Source organism: Phoenix dactylifera, chromosome 17 (assembly GCF_009389715.1).
Source record: "Phoenix dactylifera cultivar Barhee BC4 chromosome 17, palm_55x_up_171113_PBpolish2nd_filt_p, whole genome shotgun sequence".
Classification (NCBI taxonomy): domain Eukaryota; kingdom Viridiplantae; phylum Streptophyta; class Magnoliopsida; order Arecales; family Arecaceae; genus Phoenix; species Phoenix dactylifera.
Genome location: NC_052408.1, coordinates 2122422 through 2139285, shown reverse-complemented (window position 1 = coordinate 2139285; position 16864 = coordinate 2122422). Strand labels below are relative to the sequence as shown.

Here is a 16864-nt window from a genome sequence, read left to right as displayed (position 1 = left end):
TTTAGGGGTGTCCTTAGCAAATGGGGGGGTGTAGAGAGTATTTAATTTTTTTTTAATTTTTGGGGGGTGTCCTGAGCAATAGGGGGGGTGTATATAGAACCACCCGCCCCTCGACGACCCCCGCCCCCAAAATTTGCGCCTCGTTGTCCCCATAAATTACGAGAATACCCTCCTGCGTGTCTAGTGGATTAGGCACTTGCGTGGACGCACGACTGCGACCCATCCGGATAATACATTATTTTATTATTTGTTTATAGTTGGCATTTTCATTTTTTTATTTTCTATCACTATTTTTTATATGACATTTTCCTTATGTGTTTGTAACCCATTTTTGATTTTTTTTACTATTTTATAAGATGACATTTTTGTATATTTATTGCTAGAATCGTAATTAAGAAAGAATTTTACTTGGCTAAAATCAGGTTTTAATTTTGTTCCCTTATTGAGATATATATATATATATATATATATATATATATATATATATCAAGGATGCTTGTGTGGTTAAGAAAAAAATACTAAAAAAAAGAAAAGGGGAGAAAGGGAAAGAAGCACCCCTTATTCTGTAGAACTCAAACTGATTGGAAAACCAAAAGAATATAAAAAGTAAAAGTTTTTCTTGGTAGAAGAAAATAGCAAAATTTAAAAATAATATCAACTCTAACATGGATGCTATATAGAAATCTAACAGGATATCATGGTGAAAAAATAATTTCCTTATTTGACTAGGATTTGGAGTATATTTATTTCGAACAAGTTGGATCACAAAAAAAAAAAAAAATGGGATACAATGAGAAAGGGAAAAAAAATAAAAAAATAAGATGATTGGACTGCGGCTTGAAAAAGCATCCCAAATTAGAGAAATTATTACATAGATCATGTTCAATGGACCAATCCAAATTTTGGGGCACAAATATGGTGGGTAACTAGCACCCATAATTTGATCTCAAATTATTTAAATAAAAAAAAGTAATATGGCGAGTGACTATTGCATTAGTACACTAGATCTAGTTCATCTAATAATTAGACCTAGAGGTGAGAGTTACCTAAATATATTGATTTACCAAAAAAAACTAAAATGAGGAAGAAAGGAACAACAAATGAGAAAAGAAAAACATTTAATGAGAATGATTTTTTAAGAATAAAATATACTTTTGTGAATATAATAGGACATATTCTTTTCTTTTTTTCGCTAAAACGGGCATTTCATACATCACGGGTACGAATACACCCAATAGAATTAGAAAACAAAAGGTCCCGAAGTGCTCTGGATAGCTCTCTCTTCCTAGATCATAGGGTACCTCCTGAGTGGCTCGCAACATATGCTACCCCTTAGTTGGCCTCGCAATATACATACATGGTCTGGAATATAACACTCTCCCTCGCCATCTCCCAAATGTCGAAGAGCAGGGGGTGAACCCCTCATAGCTTCTTGAGCCCTTTTGGACCCAGCTAATCACAGTAACCGAATCTCCCCCTAGTAGGATTGAACTCGCCTGAAGCACTCGCCACGCGTAACACATACCCATCCAGGCCGCCCGCAGCTCTGCCCAGGAATCGAGGTGTCAAAAATCTAACAGCCCCCTGATGACGAATCCAGCCCCTCCTCTCCTACCTCCATCCAAGATTGAGCCATCAAAATTGACCTTGAGAAAAATCGAGGGTGGGGGCTCCCAGGTAAAGAATACCCTATGTGGAGCAGCCGAAGCAGTATGGGAGCTCCAGATATCCTAAGCTGTCAAAGGTCTGTGGGCTAAATCTATATGTATAATCTCTGTTGCCTGAGGTCGAGCTCGCTCCATCACGAACTGCGGTGATAGGCTGCTCTCGCCAAAAACCCGAACGTTGCTGGCCAGCCATACCTAATAAGCTATACAAGACGCCCGAATAGCTATACTGCGCATCTGAGAGATACTAGCCCATTGCTGAACCACCTCCAAAAAATAATACCTCGGGCTTCAAGCGTCCTTCGGAATCCCAGTCAGACTCCAAGCACCCCACGCCCAGTCACACTGGAAGAGCACATGATCCACTGACTCGTCCATCCGACAATCCGGGCATAAGGGGGGAAGACTCACTTCTCATTTACTCAACACTGAGCACATCGGCAGACGCTCCCAGGCCACCTTCTAGGGGAAGAAAGCGTCCCTCTGGTGTAGCCCAAACCTCCACACCCAGCCACAGTCTAAGCCCGGCTCTGACACCCGCTGAATAGCTCGGAAAACATCAACGATTCCGACACTCGCTCTGCAAGTAGTGCTCCAAACCCTAACATCCGGACCTGCAGATCTCGGAATGGGGAGCGCCCGAACCCGCTCTGCCAAATGCTCTCCAAATAGCTGGCCTAGTCTGTCACCATCCCACTCCGCCGCCTCCGACCTGAGAAGGTCCGAAACCCAGAGACCCTCTGCCTCCTTACCACTAAATATCGTCAGCCATAATCTTAATGGGAGTGCATCCACCCACGGATCCTCTATCATATTAATGCTCCGTCCGTTGCTGATCAACCATCTGGAATGCGCCAAGACCATCGGCAAGTACCTCCCAATCTCTCTCCACATAAAAAAACACCTCCGGTCCTACCGCCTGTGCAGTAAATCGGGTTCGACCATATCTAGCCATCATGATCTGGCTCCAAAATCCATGCGGCTCCAAAACAACTTGCATTGCCCGTTGTGCTAGAAGAGCCTCGCGCCGTGCCTAGAGTGACTGTACTCCTAAGCCACCCTCACGCAAAGGCAAGCATACTCTTCCGAGGCCATCAGATGTACTCCATGACCTCCCCCACGAGAGCCCCGTAGGAAACTCCTCATAGCCTCTCAATCCCCTCCAGGACCGTCTTCGACATAACAGTATGTGCCATCAGATAAATAGGCATAGAACATAAAACTGACCTGATCAGCGTCAATTTGCCATCATAGAGAGTGATGATGCTCTCCAACCCTCTAGTGTGCTCCGCACCCTCTCCAACAAGGTAGAGCACTCCGTCACCTGCAATTTCCTCCCTGTAAGGGGGATCCTTAGGTAAACCAGGGCCCCCTTCTCCTCATGCATCTCCAGAATTGTCCTGACCTCCTGTTGCACCCTCCGTTCTGTGCTCGGACTGAAGTGTATGGCTGATTTTTGAAGGTTGACTCTCTACCCGGACATCTCACAGTACTCTGTCAAAACCCTCCGAAGGGCTCTTGCATCAGTCTCTCTCGTCCTGGTGAGTAAGAGGCGGTCGTCTGCAAAAAGTAAGTGGGAAATGGAGCGGGCGCTAAGGGCTGAACTATAGGCTAGACATATTCTTTTCTTCCCACTGTAGTATTTACCCCCGATCTAAATATTTTTTTCAAACAATGGATTTCTTTGTAAGCTGGATGTCCTTTTTTTCATGACATTTTAAATATTATCTCTTGCCTTTCTCCATGCTAGATGAGGGGCATGTTTCCTCTTCCCGATGCATCATGTTTCTCATATCTCGATGCATGCATCCTTCCTTATCTTTTCTGATTCTCCATGAACAATTTGTTGACAACTTTTCCTCTCCAAGTTCTTTGATCGAATAGAAAAACAAATAATTTTTTCAATTTATAGGTTGGACCACATCAGAATAAAATAATAAAAAATACTATTTTTTTTAAAAAAAATTAAAACTATTATGCAAGTTCTCTATTTAAACTAGTGATGTTTGTTCTTATAGAATTAGGGTCAGATTTATCTTTTAGTGTAAAAAAACAAAAAAGTAGAATGCAGGTAAAACTCTTTTTTATGTTCTTCCAACCAATATGTACGGAACTATAATACAAGATCTTTATTTATTCCCTTAAGATCTTTATTATTAGGATCAAGTTAGATTCTATTCTTGGTAATGGTTCATTTTTTTAAAAAAAAATATTATAAAAAATTATGAATTTAGAAATAAGCTAGGTCTCAACTCCGTGCCGACTTTACATCCTAGCGCGTTACCAAATTCCTTTTAGGTTAGAAGTTATGATTTTTGAAAATTTTGTATACGGTCGAATCCTAGATGTAATGGATCGTATAACTTGCAACCACGTCCAATTCCGCACAAATTGGCTAAAATGGTCCATGGTGGATCCTATGATCTTCCTGGATCATCCTCGATCTTCATATGATTTCCATGTATCAAAATTTGGTATATGTGTGCATGTGTCTGTGTAGTTCTAACTCTATTAATGTGCTTGGACGTGTTACCTGTTGGACCACCATTCATGTTTCCCACATGTCTTTCTTCAAACCACATACCTCATTCTTTTATATTCCATGTTTCATTTTTGCAAGTCTAGTTATTTAGAATGTACGATTATTAACCAAAAAATTCTTTCGCTAATATTATTTACTCTAGGATGTGCATTAACATCGGAAGGCATCTAAAGTTCGGTCCATATCATTGAGAATTTAGATTAGACTCTTTCTACATAAGTATGAGTCAAAATCCTTGATAGTATGCAAACAAGCAAAGTTTCCATCTCGGTTAAGATCTTAATTTTTAACTACATTGGGCATCTCATGATACATAAATCTTGTTCAGATGTAAACCAATAAAATTTGAAGCGTTGTCTAATAATACATTCTTATAGATCAATATATTTAATCACTTTTTTATTTTCTTAAATAAATTCTTTGTTAATATCCCAAGACTAATAACATTTTTTAAATAAATTTTAATCTTAGCCAGATGTAAATCGATGATCTAAGCCACCGAATATAAAAATCATGTAATCAGAAAATTTTTAGCAGATACGTCGAATGATCAAAAATTAGACAGTTTGAATACAAAAAAAAGTACATTTTTTTATCAATTGGTATTGAGGCTATAAATCTCCAAATTATATGATTTTTTGTATGTAAGTAGTTTAGAGGTGGTATATCACATACAATAACTCGAATCATCGATACAGGATTCTCAACAATTACACCCATATAGCTTGATTCTGACCTCAACATTAATATATAAACACAATTTTTAAATTGTAAATTTTTCATATTGATTGAAATTTTAATATCTTAAAAAAAATTTAATCTTTCTGAATTTTTATGTATCACATTGACCGAGATAGATCTAAATATCAATTTATCAGTTTTGGTCGGGATAAGTGATATATCAAGACTTGAGAAGCTTGCAAACAAGCAAGAAGAGGTGGTAAACATGTACAAAGTCAAGAAAGCAAAAAGTTAGGAACAAAGGACCACAAAATGAGCAGATAGTCAACAGTAAATTTTCCACCCAATTAGATCATGGTGGGCGAGACAAAATCTTTGCTTAAGCCGGATGTAATGACTTTTAACACGCTCATACGCGGGCTCTGCAAGAAAGGACGCGTTGATCAGGCCTTGGATCTCCCGAGAGTGATGGTAGATAGAGGGCATCCATGCAATTTGGTGACATACAATCTGCTTATTGAGGGGCCTTTTAAGGCTCACAAAGCCGATAAGGCAATGCAGCTTAAGAAGAAGATGAATTGCATCGGTTTGAAGCCGAACTCCTTTACATATAGTGTCATGATAAATGGGCTTTGTAAAATGAGACAAATTGATGCTGTGGAAAGGCTTTTGAGTGAGATGAGGACCCAAGGAATCAGGCCTAGTTTATTTGATTACAATACATCGATGGCTGTGATGTGCAAGAAACCGTGGATGGACAAGGCGATGGCTATATTTCGTGAAATGGGAAGTGACTGCAACCCTGATGTGGTATCTTTTACAACACTGATTGATGGAGCCTGGAAATCTGGTGACATTGGCACTGCAAAGAAATTGCTTGTAGATATGCTTCAAAGGGGGTTGGTTCCAGATTCTATTACTTATTCCACATTGATAAATAGATTTACAAAATCAGGACTCTTGGAGGAAGCTAAAAAAGTGCTTCAGCAGATTATTGCTAGTGGCTTTGAAGGTACCTCCCCGGCCTGCGTGGATGTATCCGTCGGCCTCTTCTCCACTTCAGAACTCCGTTCCCTGAGAACCTCCTCTGCCTCAGCTCCTGCCGCCGTAGGGGGAGGGACACAATCCGCCTCCCCATGACCAATGCGACCGCATTTGAAGCGATAGGTTGACAAGTTTTCATAAACGAACCTCTGCCAGAATTTCCCTTTCACCCTATCTTTGAATCCCTTCACGAAAATGCCCAGCTTGAGAGGAGCTCCGACATCTGGCTCAACCTTCACCCTCGCGAAGCCTCGCTTGTTGTGCTGATCAGTAGCGCCATCCAATGCCAGAGGGATTCTGGCCACCATGGCAATCTAGAGAATAGTCTCCTTCTCCCAGAAATCCAGTGGCAATCGAGGGAGGCGTAGCCAAACCACCACCTTCCCCACTGCATCAGGGCCGGTAATGAAATTGGGCCTCCACCGTTCCATGGCAAAGAGTTGACCGCCTATCATCCATGGGCCTTTCATCAGAGCAGCCTCCCGATCCTTCTCTCCGGCAAAGCGAACCGCTAGGACGTCGTCTGCCAATGTAAAACATTCGACATCATAGTTCAAGTTCCTAGCTCGGCGTACCTCTCTTGCAACCCAATCCGCCGAAACCCTCTTCCCCACACTCCGCATAAACACAGTAGAGCTCTGCCAGACCAATCTAGTCTTCTCCAGCCTCTCCGCCGGCACCTCCAAGACATCTGTGAAGCGGCTTTGCAGTGCTCCCAATTCCCTGTCAGAAATCCGGTGACATGTCCACGCCGCCTGCCTCGTCGGGCCCTTGGCCACCGCCGCCCACGTCGGACTCTTCGTCACTCCCTCGGGAGAGAGAGGCCTCGATCCCTCCGACCTCCCTTCCGTCGGCTGCTCCGTCGCCTGAAGCCCGCTATCGGCCATCTCCATGCACACCACCCACTCGAGGAAATCCCCGAGAGACCGCACGACTATTGGTGCGGCTCTCTCTCTCACTCTCCCGCTCTCTCTCTCTCTTCAGGGCACACCAGAGTATCAACTTTCTTATTCTAGGCATGTTGCTCAACCAAGTCCTCGGAATCCCCTATTCTACTCCCCCGTTCTGCCATTTATCTTTCTCCATTCTAAACTGCTAATGTCTTAAGTTGTAAAAATAGTGTTTTATAAAGATATATAGACAAATATCAATTTTGTAAGGACGTTAATATAAATTTTAATGTTCAGGGTATACATATTAAACAAAATCTAAAAAGAAAAAAATCTCTATAAATCCTAGCATCCCATTGCCTCCCTTCGCCGGATCTTAGTTGGGCGCGGTCTTGCCGGTTCTCCTTAAACCCAAACACCATCAGTTCCGGATTTCCCTCATCCTTGCCCTGATGGGTCTTGCATAACCTTCCTTGCCCATGCCCCATCTTAGGCCTGTTAACGAGCTGAGTTGTTCAGGCTCGGTCCGATAAAAATTCGGCTCGAGCTCGGCTCGTTAATCAAATGAGCTCGAGCCTGAGCTTAAAATGAGATCCGTTTAAGTCTGAGTTTGAGCTCGAACAGCTCACGAGCCAAAACAAAGTGGGTGACTTAACAGAGCCCGCGCCCGTAGTCCAAATACTAACCATTGTACCCAGCCTAGGCTTTAAAAAATTAAAAGGTTCAGCGGCTGGTACGGTGGTATCAACACTCGGTGGTCTTCCCCTCCTCTGCCGGCAACCCCAACGTCCCCTGGCAGCGCCGCCCTTCCAGCCCTCCCGCCCGGCCGCTGCCTCCTTCGCCGGCGGCCCCTCCAACCCCTTCCTCCCTTCTTGTCCTTCGACATCGGCTTCGCCCCCTCCAGTTCATCCTTTTCCGCCCTCGTCTTCGCCTCCGCTGCCGGCGGCCCCCTCTCCGCCGGCGCTGCCTCCTTCGACGACGAGCCCCCTCTCCTCCATCATCCATGCCTCGCCGAAACTCCCCCAACTTCCCTTTCCTTTCCCATGCCTTCTCCCACAGTCGCAACACGGAATTCGCATCCAAGCACACTGCCTCGCCTCCACTCCTCAACCTTCCGTCCTCCGATCCCCGCTCTCCTACCACGTTTTCCGCCTGGAACTCCCGCATCCACTCCCTCTTTAAGTCCGGGGATCAACCCTCCTTCTTCTCAGCATACCGAACAATGACCCGAATGGGAATTCCACCAAGTCACCGCACTCTCCTAGCTCTAATAGACCAATTCTCGCATACCAAGAGCACCAAGTCCGCGTTCTCTACCGTTGGTTTGGTGCTAAAGAGCGGCCACCCTATGAATACCCTTCTCTTGAATCTCCTGATGAAGGGGTTCTGCAAAAGCCTCGGAGTCTCGAAAGCCGTGGAGTTGTTTCGAGAGATTGGGAAGAAGTGGATTCCTCCTGATGTCGTTACCTACAATACTCTCATCAATGGTCTCTGCAAGGAAAAGAAGATAGAAGCAGCAAGGGAGTTGTGGTCAGAGATGGCCCGAGAAGACGGCGGTTCCGATGGTTGCTCTCCTAACGTGGTAACTTACACGACTTTAATGGATGGCCTCTGCAAGAATGGTAGGGTGGAGGAGGCCATGGCCTTGTTGGATGACATGAGGAGGAGAGGCCTGGAAGCTGATGTCTTTGTCTACAGTGCCCTTATAAGCGGATTGTCTGGTACGGGTTCTGTAGTAAAGGGTATGGAGCTCTTCCATGAGATGAACCAGAGGGGAATTTCCCCAAATGTGGTCACTTACAGTAGTTTAATCCACGGGCTTTGCAAGTTGGGCTATTGGGACAGAGTGACTGAGATGATGGATCGCATGGCGAAGCAAGGGATCCGTCCCGACGTGTATACCTACACTGGTTTGATTGATGGGCTCTGTAAAGACGGCAAGAGCAAGGAAGCGATGAGGTTGTTGGGTTTTATGGTGGAGAAGGGCGAAGAGCCGAGCACTGTGACATATAATGTTTTGATCAATCAGTTATGCGAGGAAGGGCTGATTCCGGATGCACTTGAGTTCATGGAGAGGATGATCGAGAATGGAAAAGAGCCGGATGTGGTGACTTACAATACACTGATGCTGGGGCTTTGTGATGTGCAGAAGATTGATGATGCTAAGGAGTTGCTCGACGAAATGCTTGATGGCAGGTGTAGCGTTAAGCCGGATGTAATGACTTTTAACACGCTCATACGCGGGCTCTGCAAGAAAGGACGCGTTGATCAGGCCTTGGATTTCCAGAGAGTGATGGTAGATAGAGGGTATCCATGCAATTTGGTGACATACAATCTGCTTATTGAGGGGCTTTTCAAGGCCCACAAGGCCGATAAGGCAATGCAGCTTAAGAAGGAGATGAATTGCATCGGTTTGAAGCCGAACTCCTTTACATATAGTGTCATGATAAATGGGCTTTGTAAAATGAGACAAATTGATGCTGCGGAAAGGCTTTTGAGTGAGATGAGGACCCAAGAAATCAGGCCTAGTTTATTTGATTACAATACATTGATGGCAGTGATGTGCAAGAAACAGTGGATGGACAAGGCGATGGCTATATTTTGTGAAATGGGAAGTGAGTGCAAGCCTGATGTGGTATCTTTTACAACACTGATTGATGGAGCTTGCAAATCTGGTGACATTGGCACTGCAAAGGAATTGCTTGTAGATATGCTTCAAAGGGGGTTGGTTCCAGATTCTATAACTTATTCCACATTGATAAATAGATTTGCAAAATCAGGACTCTTGGAGGAAGCTAAAAAAGTGCTTCAGCAGATGATTGCTAGTGGCTTTTCTCCAGATGTTGTTGTATATGATTCACTGATTCGTGGGTTTCAAGCTAAAGGTGAAATGGATCAAGTCATTGATGTGCTTCGTGAAATGGCAGATAATGATGTGGCTCTTGATGCAAAAATTATCTCTACTATTTTGGATTCTCTGTGCTTTGATGGAAATGATAAAATCCTCTTAGAATATTTGCCTACCTTTTCAAAAGAGATATCAAAGCGAACAGGTTTTTCATGCCATGAGCTGATGACAAAGCTCCAAAAGTCTTGTTAACTGCTTGTCTCGAATTAAAACTCCTCCATGAGAGTCGATGGGGCTATCCTGCTGGTTCTTGTTAACTGTTTTCGTTGGTAAGTTACCAGACTCATATTTTTCTATCTTTCCCTTGTTCTGTATGTTTACATCTATTCTTTATATTACTTCATTAATATTTAAAGCTGTAATTTTGACTGCCATGCACCATTATTAGCCTATGACATGTATACTTGGATGCTTTATTTTTCTCTCTCTTTGTTTGTTCCTATTGCATATTTCAGTTGTATAGCTGCAAGTTCAACAAGAAACAACTAGTACTTGAAGAACATAGTTGAGTTCTTTAGATACTCAAATTTCTGGGTATTTGAAAATATTATGATAGAAAGTGGTTTCTTTTATTTATGTTCATGATGATGTTGCAGAACAAACTCGCAAAGGAGATGAAATTATGGACAGGAGTTGCAATTTTTGTGGAACTATACATTTTTTTTATTTTATTTTTATAATTTCAAGCTGGTTGTACCTATCTGATGGCAAGAAATGCAAAGTCATATTAGCAGTATAGCTTAGCAAATCAGTGATCATAGAATGAAACTTTAATTATTGATCGATGTCTCGTTTTTCAGAGAACATCTATTGTGAATTGATGGGGAATTGGAGTTGCTGATTTTAGTTCACAAGATTCTTGTTGTATGTGGTAATGGGTACTTGGGGTTGGAATTGAATGCTCTCTATTGTCCTTACAGTCAACTACAACATTTGGTTCAATTCCTCTTATTTTATTTGTAAGAGACTGTTGAGAAAAGAAACTAGTTGTTTGGAAAGCATTAGACCTGCTCAACGGACGGGCCGAGCCTGCTACTTATCAGGCTTCAGGTTTTTGGGCCGAGCCACGGACTTTGCTAAAGAATCTTTCTCTTTCACAAAGAGGCACTCAGTCGAACTTCACACTACCGCCCATCCCTTAGTAGGGCTGACGCTTCCTTTGCCAGTGCCGGCACTCGCCCAGAGGGCATCATCCGGAAGCCCAACAAGGACATCCTCGAGCACAACTGCAAGTGTCAGATCTAGCTCTAACTCCTTGTCCTCCAGGAAACCCTAGCCGACCATGGCAAGTACGTTCTTGCTGGCGATCCACTCTTCCTTTGTTCTTGTATTGCGAACTTGATGAGTAGGATGGGGGTTGGCCAGACTGGTGGGGAGGAGGGGAGGGGTAGGAGGGAGGAGGGGAGGGCGTGGGAGTCATCATCAGCATCAAAGCCCTCGAAGTCGACAGCAGCGAGGGCAGAGTGGTGCTAGTAGGAGGAGGGCTTCGACTTTGAGGCAAGAGGAGGGAGCACGGTAGATTGACGATCAATGCTTCCCTCTTACTGGATTAGCGGAACTGCAGCCATATGATCGGGCTCACCTTCGCCCTTTGGGCATGGGCTATTAGAGGAAGAGAGACAGGCATTTTTGTATATTTATTGCTAGAATCGTAATTAAGAAAAAAAATTTACTTGTAATGAGGTTCACTTATAAATGTCATGTTCTAATGCTAAAAAGGGATCCTTCGACAATCCAAATCAATGCATGTTACATTAACTTAGATCTCTACTACATAGCCTAGGGCACATCCTTATCCCTATCTATCTTTTTTGAACAGGGATGTGGCAACGGTGAAGGTCCTTGAAGATCAAAGCACTTGGACCCATACTACCCTCGTATGCTCCCTTCAATCACCATCTTTTCGGCTACTTTAATGCCAGTTGCATGCCCACGCACACATCTACCACTTGCCATCTGACTTGTCAACCTTTCCATTTGCTAATAAACCCTTTGGCAGACCCGGATGAGACGAGGAAAAGGGCCAAACAAGATTGAAATGAGGATGGTAATTCTCAGAGGCTCTTGCGCATTCATGGCCTCAATCTCTTCCAAGAAGACAATAATGAACTCTAGAATCACCATTATAGGAAGGGATAAATATCTCAAACTTGTGTGAATGGATACTTATGTGAAAATATCATGAGTTCATGGTCTAAAATTCCGCTGAAAGTACACTGATAATCCTCAGGATTCCATCGTTGTAAGAGAAAGAAATGAGAGAAAGGAAACTAGGATAGTCCAAGGAGCTTCAAAGAATGTCTTGGTAAGCATTCATGATGTCATAAGGTAATGACTTAATGCACTACAAAATACAAACAGAGGCATGGAGAGTGCTCAAAGGAAGGTAGGTGCTTGAAATTCTATAGTGGGATGAGAAAGGGATAAGATGAAAGGAGTTAAGGAGCTTGGACAAATTTTATTTTATTAGGAGGATATTTATTTTTGGGAGTTGATATGGGAAACTGATGTTATTAAAACTATTTTAATTAGGCATTTGAGTTGATAAGGTGAAGATTTATGTTCAACAATGGGTTAAGTGTTGTCAAACCTTTTTTATATTTTGAAAAAACTTAAATTTTCAGTTTAAATCAAGGTATGTCTCTCTATACCGGGCTCCAAACCGGTGCCACCCGATCACTATGTTGGTACGCTCGGTATGTGGCCAATTCGGCATACTGAATGTTGGTACGCCTTTCGTACCATGTACCGGTACCAAACCAGCATGGTACGTACGCTCCGTACCATCCGGTATGGTGTGATATACCCCATACCATTCGGTTCAGTATGGCATGCCTCGTACCGCTCAGTTCGGTACCATATGGCATACTATGGTTTGATCAATGAATTCGCAAATTTTGTTAAATTTACATAAAAAATTGATCTAATGCTTTTTCTTGTACTTCATAATAGTATCAGGAAAAGCCCTTATGCAATTTAAGAAAAAAAAGGAATTTTTATTAATGGCTCAGAGGAATTTAATAACAATTTTTTAACATCTTTTCATGGTTTGATGTGTTTTCTACTTTTTTTTCATGTTGCTTTGAAATTTTTATTTTGAGTGTCCACTAGTTAATCTTTTTTATCTGATCTATGTTCTATCTATTTCACCATCCTTCAAAGACATTATATTTTTGTTATTTAACTTATTTATGTTTTCTTCGTCAAAAAACTTTTTTATGTTTTTTAATTTTCCCCATACTCATCCTAACATCCCTCCAACAATCCTCTCTCCTCTCTGTCTCTCTCTCTCTCACACACATGCAGAGAAACACACAAAGACATGCACACATGTGCATGTGTGCACACACAACAATTGCATTTGCTTCTATAATTCTAATGAAGTTAATGCTTATATCTTTAAATTTGCAGATACGACTACTCTGGTTATGGAGCCTCAACTGGTAAGGTAGGCTGTTTGCTTGTACTCATTAACATCTCTTCTTTTTTTGAGAATATGGTTGCACACTGGTTGTAACTTAAATGGTATTAACTATTAACTCTCAGGTGTGTATTTTTGTCGAGTTTGCAGAAACCTTTGATAATAACATAAGCTCTTTTGAAATTATTCTACCTAAACTTTCAACAAAATTGCATGAGTTCTGCTAGAAATCTATGTCAAACATCAGCACAAATGTTGGATTTAATCGCTAAACAGTCGGCTGATATTGCAGATAAGGCCATATATACAATCATGTATGCATAACATGAGTTTTTTACAAAATAAAAGTGCAAAAGTGAAAAGGTGATTCAGGTTCAACATGATAATTGTGCCTAATTTAGACAAGCAAAGAAAAATTAAGCATCATATGTTTATTGGGATGTCCTTTGTGATGAATATTAGTATGGTTTGATGACAAATCCGGCAACTCCAACGCTGCTACTTGGGCTGTTGCTCTATTACCTTATCTAGCTTTGTCTTTGCATTTCTGTAGCACTATGTTGAAGCAAAATGCATTAATATTTTCTTGATCAGCACCTCTCTAACAAGCAGTAGTGTACATGACTGAATGTATGTTTATTAGGATGTCCTTTGTGATGAATATTAGTATGGTTTGATGGCAAATCCAGCAACTCCACTGCTACTTGGGCTGTTGCTCTATTACCTTATCTAGCTCTGTCTTTGCATTGCTGTAGCACTATGTTGAAGCAAAATGCGTTAATATTTTCTTGATCAGCACCTCTCTAACAAGAAGTAGCGTACACGGCTGAATATTAATTATTTGTTCAGAGGCATCTTTCAAAATGTGGACCCTTTTTTTACTAAAGAAACATTCATCAACATGTAAAATCAGCCTTATCACACAATTCAAATAACAAGTGGGTCTATTAACAACCTGCAAGTTAATGCCATCTGGTTGGTGTAATTGTCACGGGGCTCGCAGCACATAAATGTTACCTTTATTTTTAGTTTTATGTTGAAAAGTCTACATGTCGGATGAAGTGACCAACTAAGTTTTCTGTTTGTGGTGTCTAGCCAAGCGAATACAACACTTATGCAGCCATTGAGGCTGTATACCAATGCCTGGAAAGTGAATATGGAGTCGGTCAGGAAGACTTGATCTTATATGGGCAGTCTATTGGTAGTGGTCCCACAATGCACTTGGCAGCTCGCTTGCCAAGATTGCGCGGTGTAGTGCTTCACAGTGCTATATTGTCAGGCCTACGTGTGGTCTGCCATGTGAATTTCAATTTCTGCTTTGACATTTATAAAGTAAGTCTCATAGGTTGATGGTTGTCTTTCTTACTGGCTTGTGTATCAGTTGGTAATTTAAGCTAATATTGGTCTACTTGCTTGTGCAGAACATTAACAAAATTAAAAAGGTGAAGTGCCCGGTTCTTGTGATTCATGTAAGTCGTCCTTCAAGATTTATGCCATTTGGATATCATTTGATTGTGTTGACATATCATCCATATATTGAAATGAAATTTGAAGCTCACTGTGTGATTTTTCTGTCACATTTGAATCCTTAGGCACATGATTTATTAAAATATTCAGAATTTAGAATTGACTTGTGTTTGTAGTTGATAAGGTAAAACAACAAATGACAACAACCCATGACTTATTAGCAATTAAAACAACTAGTTACCACCTTGAAGTCCTAATTGATGCATTATTCCAATACATGATGATGAGGCAGACACATCTGTTGGAGAAGAGATGATTGCAATAATTAACCTGATAGAAAACCTGATGGAGAAAACCACCGAAAAACACCACTATAAGAAAGAACTTATTCCTTACCTTGCATAAGTAGTACAGCCTTGCCCTGTAGCCTCTTTTAAAGCTTCGTTGGTTGGATGCAAGTTCTAGGCTTCTCCAAGAGTTTCCGACAGACCTAGGTTGATGTTGCCCTTTCTCAGTCGCAAGTTTCAGGATCAATGCCTGAAAGTGGAGTATGGAGTCACCAGCTTCCTGAACTGTGCTCCTAAAACCTTAATCTATCTTCATCTCAAGCTATTGTATCTATCTTCATCTCAAGCTATTGTCTCTACGATATGAATCGAGTACAAGCTTCTTTTGTAAGTTATTTACAACTTAGTAGAAAAATCTTTGGGCCGGTATGGAGTTGTTTATCAGATCTATACCCGGCATGGATTTTGTAAGCCGCAATTTGATAGAACAGTGCCCAGAGTAGGAGTCCCACAGCAAGCAGTTTGGTAACTTAGATCTAGTAGGTTCATCATTTACTGTTAAAATAAAACCTTGACACAACAGCTCCTGCTCGAACTTTGTTATGCTTTTTTATGAGAAGCTAGATTGTCTACTAGAATAAAGGCAAGAAATTTTTCTGAGCTTGACTAACTTGTTCAAACTGTGGGAATGGTATCTGATTAGGGAACCAAGGATGATGTAGTGAATTGGCTTCATGGCAATGGGCTATGGAAACTAGCTAGGGATCCGTACGAGCCCTTGTGGATCAAAGGAGGTGGTCACTGCAACCAGGAACTGTACCTGGACTACATTCGCCATCTATGCTAGTTTATCAAGGAAATGGAGAGCATCACCACTGCAACCCGGCTCAGAAAGACCTGATAGAGCCTCCGATCCCTAGAAAATCTTCTAATGTGTGCTCCTCCACCACCACTACTTTCACTACTAACTGCTGCTGCCCAATTAGAATCCGGAAGCCTACTTGCTTAGGCTGTTCGCAAACAGGATGTCTAAATTTACGATGTTGCAAGGGGTCAGTGTACTTCTGCAACCTGTGCTGCGGTGGAGATGGGCAGTGATATTGGTGTCTGTATAGAAACTTGCTTACATGTCTAACCCCTTCCAGTGTAATGCAACAAGTGATCAAGCTTATGTTGTCCAAGAGGATAGAACACATCTAGTTGTTTATTTTTACTTGTGACTCTTGAGTTGCAGTTCTCCATGCCTTTGTTAAAATATTATTTGATTTGTTCTGAGTAATGCTTGGGATTTGTTTCCAGATGCTGTTAATTGTGATCTTGATGCCACAAAAAATGAAGTGACCACTTGGTGCTATCAATGTAATTTGCATACATTTGGCATGTGGCAAGTGCTTGGTAAATTATGCTATGGTAATCAAGGGGAAAAAAACACTTGCGATTAATAGTAGATATCAGCACTAGTATAATCCTCTGCCCCCTTATGTTGTTATATCCTTTATTTGTACTTTGTTTATTTCGACATATTACCTTAAGGTCTTTTAAATGTTTTGCCTATTCTATTTGCTCCCTTTGATGTGTGTTAGTTGGTGTTAGAGGTGCCTGCCGCCATTAGAATTTCTTAGTGTAGGAAGCTGGCATGCATTTCTTTTATTTACTGGCTGGCGACTGTCCATGGCAGTGGCAGTCACTTGGTGATTGGTCAAATAGTCGGTGAAGGGTGGATGCTATAGGTCACCTAAAACCAACATAGCACCAACCTAATATTGAATCCTCAACTCGTCTCATTCAGTGAGAGGCTCATATGACTAATAAAAATTGCGGCGCATGGTAGGCTAGCTGCGATATCACACTTGCAGTTTAAAAGTTTAAGTTGCTGAGAGACCCAGCCTAATAAACTCATTATTTTTATTAGTCAACATAGGATCATGGCAATATACACTCCAAAAATAGTTTTGAA

General features: G+C 41.8%; 1 protein-coding gene across 6 annotated transcripts; it reads left to right on the top strand.

Moving 5' to 3' along the window:
• The first annotated feature begins 7411 nt into the window (after positions 1 to 7411).
• On the top strand, positions 7412 to 16205 carry LOC103707179 (pentatricopeptide repeat-containing protein At4g28010). 6 transcript variants are annotated; one of them, XM_039114728.1, is made up of 6 exons: positions 7412 to 10001; positions 11552 to 11609; positions 13144 to 13175; positions 14249 to 14485; positions 14575 to 14622; positions 15611 to 16205. In XM_039114728.1, exon 1 carries the CDS (start codon positions 7828 to 7830, stop codon positions 9922 to 9924), a length of 2097 nt encoding a protein of 698 aa, XP_038970656.1. In that variant the 5' UTR covers positions 7412 to 7827; the 3' UTR covers positions 9925 to 10001; positions 11552 to 11609; positions 13144 to 13175; positions 14249 to 14485; positions 14575 to 14622; positions 15611 to 16205. The 6 variants fall into 6 exon arrangements, with proteins under 6 accessions (XP_038970656.1, XP_038970655.1, XP_038970657.1 ...); XM_039114727.1 differs by having other exon boundaries at positions 13144 to 13180; XM_039114729.1 differs by lacking the exon at positions 11552 to 11609.
• The last annotated feature ends 659 nt before the right edge of the window (positions 16206 to 16864 follow it).

What these genes read in the sequence shown, in the direction of transcription:
- LOC103707179 (XM_039114729.1), top strand. Translation starts at nt 7,828, where the DNA reads ATGCCTCGCCGAAACTCCCCCAACTTCCCTTTCCTTTCCCATGCCTTC.